At 36.4% G+C, this 7,233-nt stretch overlaps 1 protein-coding gene across 1 annotated transcript; it reads left to right on the top strand.

The window, feature by feature from the left end:
• Nucleotides 1-2,593: 2,593 nt before the first annotated feature.
• On the top strand, nucleotides 2,594-6,336 carry LOC138861197 (protein CLEC16A homolog; the record flags this gene model as incomplete). Its single annotated transcript, XM_070120094.1, is given in 3 exon segments — nucleotides 2,594-2,734; nucleotides 2,921-3,120; nucleotides 3,469-6,336. Coding segments are annotated over 3 exon segments (890 nt in total), but the record flags the coding sequence as incomplete, so codon positions are not given.
• Nucleotides 6,337-7,233: the final 897 nt, after the last annotated feature.

Genomic DNA, 7,233 nt, shown 5'->3' with positions numbered 1-7,233 from the left:
GTGTTTTGCCTTTCTACTGATATAGCATACACTAACCAGAAGAACAAAATGGCTGCTGAAAAATTCCTCGAACCTTGAAAAAGTCTTTGTGAGGACTCTTATATAAAATGCTAATAAGTCCTATAATTTCACAGTTTGTATGTAGATAAATTAAACAAATAAACACTACTTGTGAGTGGCACTCATTTAAATATTTCACAATTAAGCATTTGTTTTACTGTCTCTTCTGTCTTAAACTGTATTATAGTTCAATGCATTTTAAGGAAGGGAGACTTTATAATGTATGTGATTCTGAGCAGTCTTTCATTGCAAGTAAGGGAGAGGGGATATATATGTAGATCTGGAAGAAAAACCCACAATGCACTAACTAGATTTATTGATGAAAGTGAGACAACAGTTTCGGAATTGTCCTCGATTCCATCTTCAGACCCGAAGATGGAATCGAGGACGATTCCGAAACTGTTGTCTCACTTTCATCAATAAATCTAGTTAGAGCATTGTGGGTTTTTCTTCCATATTATCAACACGGTATTGTGTTTTTCATTGCATATGTAGATCTGTAATTGAATTTGACATTGTTCCTGTATTCTAATATTAACAGACAGGTATACAATAAAGGCTCAAGAGTTGAGAAATATATTGCATGCTAAAAGAAGAATGTTGATCAGCAGAGGTAACAAATTAGTGCAGTATTATCATTCTAGTGTAGACAAAATACCATTCATGTCAACAGTACTATTTGAGGCTCAGAAAAGATAATAAGAATTGAAATATGCTGATCAACAACATTCCTCCTCATTTTCTGGTGACAGTGACTCATTTTTAATTAAAGAGTCAGTCTGTTACTCCTAATATTTTACCTCATTATGTAAATTTTTGGGTCCTTCATGTAAACACTTGTTGTTTTTTCAGTGTAGTAATGATATCTCTTCTTGATATGGGTAATTCATTTCCTAGTATTTCTAATGTGAGATGAAATATCAAATCCAAACTGCAAGCCAGGTCTGTACTTTACATTGTTCAGATTTATATATATTAAAAAATATATAACAAATCCAAAAAGTACACATTGGCAAGATATGCACATGACCCCATCACAGCATATCATGTCTCTGCTTAGTCGTTGTAATGTACTGACACTGAAGCAGAGCCAAACATTTTCCACATACACCTAGTGTCACTTTCCCTTGGGTACTTGTAGGTTGGTGCAGTCACTTGATATACTAATACTTACTTGGACCCCTGGATTAGCATTGACAAATATCCTGAAAAACGTAAACTTGCAGTGACGGTGAAAGTTATGAAAAATTGATCTGTATTTATATTTTTTTTGTAGTATTTTTATTTCTATATGAATTTTTGTATGCCTATTTATATATATGTCTGTGTTTGTTTATGGTTCTTTTTCATTTCTGTGTATTATAAATATATACATAATGGAGTATATATGAAAATGCATGTTTATACATAGATATGTTATATCTATATTCAAGAAGTATATTTATTAATATGTACACATGCACATGCACACACACAAGCACCTGCACACAAACATTCACATATATATGCCAATGCACTTATGCATATGCACCACACATGCACATGCACATGCACACGCCCATGCACATGCCCATGCACATGCCCACGCACATGCCCACGCACATGCACACTCCCACGCACATGCACATGCACACACACATGCATATGCACATGCATATGCACACTTACACATGCTATTTTCTTGTACACACACATGAACAGCTATACATTTGTTATGGCATCATCTGTTGAGGTATACATGAAGCTAAATAAGTAAACAAAATATACATTTTGAAGAAGAATTTAATCCTAGTAAATAGGTGTTATATGATTCTGGATGCTCTCTACTCAAAAGAAACCGAGAATGAACAGTTGTATCTCCTGTTATTTGCTGTTTGGTGAGCTTCCTGTTGGCCATATTATATACATTAGAAAAGTACAGTAAATGGGGCCATCACTAAATATTAAAAGTATGATATTGAAGAGACAATGTACTTCCACTTTGATATTGTTGCTGTTGATATGCAAAAATTAGTGTTTATGAAATGGTGTTTGGATGAGTGTTTATTTATTGATGTAACAGGACTATATTATTCTTGTTAATGATAAGAAAAAAGAAGTAGATATTGCAGTAACTATTGAGATTTATACTATAGATATTTTTAGGAGATTGAGATGTGATTTTCAAAATTATACTATCTATACAATTGAAAGGTTCTGTGATTTTCAAAATTATTCTATTTATATACAATTGAAAGGTTCTCAGTTATGTTGTTTTCTGCTTTTCTTTTACTCTTTCCAATTGTTTCATGGCATTATATTTTCTTGCTTTAGTTTATCTTTTCATGATTCTAATTCATGTTCATAGTTTAGTTGTCATGTTTTTGTAGTTATTTCTTTTGCTGATGATGCCTCATTCACTGACCTGTAATAGGAATACTTAGTCTTCAATATAAAATCAATTTCTCAAAGGTAAAGGCTGAGGTAGCTGAAGAATGGAAGAGACCTATTTTTCAAATAGTTATAGTGGTGTCATAATGCTTTAAATTGGTAGGACGAGGTGTAAGCCGTGCTAGTGGTGGGGAAGGACGGAGTCGCAGTCAATCTCACCGCCCACTATTCAATGTTTCAAGAGTTCCCGGATTTGCGCTGAAGCGTGAAGGTGGGGCTGGACTCCAACCAAGCCCAGATGCTCGTAAGTCTAGAAGTTATCGTCGTAAATACTGTATGAGCAGTCATTATTAGGGTGAAAGGATGATATTAGATAGATTGAAGATATGAATGGTTTTGTTGATAGATTAGATGCTGCAGTCAAAGATGTGAACTATTCTTGTTAACCTCTGTTTTACATTTACTTCAATAATGGAAATCTTATTGACAGAAGACCAGGTAGCAGTTTCTTCAGGTAGATCAGAATCGCAAAGTCCAAGTCGTCTTGGAAGGCAGAAAAGCAGACATCCACAGGGAGCACGGGAAGGCATCTCTCGTTCCACCTCCCGACCTCGTCCGCGAAGTGAAGAAATTCCAATGGAAGACATGATGACTACTGGAGTACCCCAGGCCTCCCCCTCACTGCCCAAGGTTCGTCACACCACATTCAAGAATATTCCTAGTCATCAGTTTTAAATGTTGGGAGAACTTTGACTCAGTTATGATGAGAGTTGATTTCCCAGTAGATTCTTGATGTTCCAACAGTCTTTATATAACAGTTTGGTATTGGATTTTTTTCCCGGTATTTTTCCTTTCTTATGTTTGTAGTTGATGATTGAAAGATTTTGCATGAAAGAAGAGTTTTATTCAACCCATTTCACAGCCATAACTTCTGAGGTGTTGTAGCGCTTCATCTTGCTAGATATTCATCAGCTCCTTTAATTTAGGGAAAACTTATGCTACAAGTGAACTGATGACTTATTTTGATCCAATGGGTAGGTGAATATAGAGAGGACTAGCTCTCCTCAAGACAGTAATGGCAGCAGTAGCAGCAGCTCCAGTAGTACAGGAGAGATGATGGCGGATATGGGCATTACAGGGAATTTAGAGTTACCAACAAGGGCCAACAGTGTGACTCCAGGAGAGGACGAAGGGGTCTGGCCTTATGTGTCATTAGTTGGGAATGTCGCGCTCTCCCCTGGTCCCACTCGCATCCTTCCGCCCCTGAGTCAAGTGCCGCCGCCTCTGCTTGTACCTGCTGCTCTTGACACGAGAGTCTTCCCTAAGGAGAGTGATACCCAAAGTCATGTTTCTCCCCCTTCACAATTGGCACAGCCTCCAACGCCAGATGAGACTGAAACTTCCTTTACTGCCAAACCCCCTCTTGCTAGAACAACAGGAACATATGATGTGTTTGAGCCACATGTGAATGGGAGTACGGAGGAAGGTGACTGTGAAAGGAGGGATGGTGCTAGGAACAGTGTGGGCTCGGCAGATTTTAGCCCTATACGTAGGGTTCGTGTCAAGGGCAATGTAGAGACTGTTTAAGGGGAAAAAAGTAAATATGTAAAAAATCTCATAATGTCCGTAACTTCACATCTTAAAAAGAAAAATTATAAAATGCCACATAAAAAGTGGAGTGTTGAAGTTCACTTTAATATTTTGTTTACAGATCAATCCATGCCTGTGAATAATCCTGATTGTTGTTGATAATTTCTCATTTTATAGAAAGGAAAACCTGGAATGAGTGTAAAAGAGGAAGATTTCAGATTTATAGATCTAAATTTTATGTAACATAACAAAGCAAGGCCAATTTAGTTGTACAATTTAGGAATTAAGAAAAGGTGCCCCTTGTTCCCATCAGTTTTAGTGGAGGTGAAGGAAGCTTGTTGACAAATTCATTAATCCCCAAGTATGAATAAACCATAAAGAAGACTGCATAATTTATGAGCATTTTTGTGTATTTCATTAGTGATGCAAGTACAAGATATTTCAGTGATTCAGATATATTTTTCATTTTCAATTATAAAAGTAGCCTGGTGTTAACATATCACTAACCATAGGCCAGTTTCTAAATAGTTTTGATTGATTCTGAATTGCCTTTATTTCACAGATGCAGAAAAAGTAAATGCAAGGAAAATATAATACTTTTTCAACAGAAAACATTATGTAGCAAAGGCAGATATAGGATACTTAAAGAATTGGAAATTACTGATTATGAAGTACTAAGCAGAGTAAACTCCTGTTAGTGGTGGTGTTCCTTGTTGGAGCTATATTGTGTAAGCATTGGCTATCAGTTCAAATTTTGATGAATAAATTATGAAAGAAGACTCCCCTTAGTTGATCACAATTACTTTGGATGTTACCCTTGTAACTGTGGAATCATAGAATACAACAAATTAGCAATAATATGGAATTAGTGAAGGGAGGAAGACAGTTGTATTTATAAACTGAAATTAAGTATATTGAAATGTAAAGCAAATCACATTATTTTCATTCAGTTTCTTTGGATATGAAACCAAAGTCTCATTATGCAGTGGCAATTGGTACAATACAAGTAGATACCATCCAACTGTAAAGTAGGAAAGTGGCTTTTCAGGACTACAAAAGATATAAAGCCACCGTACTGCCATGATTTTATGCATATGTTTTTTTAACTTTTCATTTCCTGCCATTCTCAAGTGGTTGACTACTTATGGGAGTAAAATTAAGTACAATATTATTTTATATACAAATATAAATATAACTAGAATATTTATCTATTATCATTTAGTGCCCTATTATTTATTATTATGAAAATTGTTGCTTATAGAAAATATATATAGAAGTGCTGTTTACTGTTTGAAATTGATATTTTGATCATTAGATTCAAATAAGAAATAAAGTTATTATGATCAGTGATTGTTTATTGTTCATGTTAATACTTATTAGATAGGAGTCAATGAAATATATAAAATCCAGATGATCATCCAGTGAATGGATGATAAGCAACCCTTTGACTGCAGAAGTACAGAAGCAGTAAAATTTGGAACACCACTTTGGCTGCCAGTTAAGAAAAGGAATAAATTGCATGGTAAACATAATGTACATTGAATATATGCATGCAACTATAGTGAACAGTTATTTTCAACTGATTTTACTTCTCCCTGACTCCTGCAGTAGAGAAAGGGTATATACTTGTGGTTTGAAATTACACACAAAATACAGTCTTCTTCATCGTGGATGAAGTATGGAATGTTTTTATCCATATTTTGGTATTGATCATTCAATTTTGTATGATTTTAGAAGTGATTTATGAGTATTTGCTGTGAAAAAATAGGAATTGATTAGAAGAAAGAAAAAACTATAATGTAATGTACTTTTTCATAGTGATCCACTGCAGTTTTTTGCAGAAACAAAGTTTATCAACATATATGGTGCAGGTCAGGCTTCTTGAAGACTTTTGAGTGATTTGTGTGAATTTGTTTTCCTTTGATTTTGAGGTATCTGCTGTGCTAAAGAAAGACAACCTGTGCTTATGAGTGGAAATGTGTTTTAGCTCTTCTTTGCCTCTTTTTCTTTGGTTGAAAGAGAAACATTTCTTAAATATTTTTCAGTTGAATGAGATGAAAATTTGTGGCATTCAATTGTGCCAAATAAATTTTGAAATAATGGTTGCCAGAATAATTCAAGATTTTGTTTGTTGATAAGGATATATGTGACCATGCCTTATGTATAAGAAAAATCAGAGTATTTAAGTTCACATTTCTGATTACTTGATAAAGATAAAGTGTATGAATGTATACAGGATCTGTATTTTATATATTGTACACAAAATGTGGCATAAAGCTTAATGTTAATATATTGTAGATAAACAAATTCTAATTCCCCTGTGGTTTTGCTTCTCCTTTTTCTATAACAGACCTATGCATACATACACACACACACACACACACACACACACACACACACACACACACACACACACACACACACACACACACACACACACACACACACACACACACACACACACACACACACACACACACACACACGGCCATACACTCACATACATATTCACACGTACATGCACACTCACGCACATATTCACACGTACATGCACACTCACACACACACTCACATGCTCACTCACATGCACACTCACACACATACTCACATTCACTCTCACTTTCACCATCTCATGCTCACATTCTTACACAGACATAAACAAACAGGCACACACACACAGGCAAACACACACTCAGGCACACACACGCAGATACACACACACACACAGGCACACACACATACACAAGCACACACACACGCAGGCACACACACACATGCAGCCACACACACACACATGAACGCACACACACACACACACAGGCACACACACACATACACACAGGCACACACACACACACACACACACAGGCACACACACACACACACACGCAGGCACACACGCAAGCACACACAGGCACAAACACGCAGGCACACATACACCGGCACACACACACACACACACACACACACACACACACACACACACACACACACACACACACACACACACACACACACACACACACACACACACACACACACACGCAGGCACACACACACACACGCAGGCACACACACACACACACACACACAGTCACACACACACACAGTCACACACACACACAGTCACATACACACACAGTCACACACACACAGTCACACACACACACATACAGTCACACACACACACAGTCACACACACACACACACACA

This window comes from Penaeus vannamei, unplaced genomic scaffold (genome assembly GCF_042767895.1).
Source record: "Penaeus vannamei isolate JL-2024 unplaced genomic scaffold, ASM4276789v1 unanchor2664, whole genome shotgun sequence".
NCBI lineage: Eukaryota > Metazoa > Arthropoda > Malacostraca > Decapoda > Penaeidae > Penaeus > Penaeus vannamei.
The sequence above is the reverse complement of the archived record's forward strand: the minus strand, read 5'-3'. Positions and strand labels throughout refer to the sequence as shown.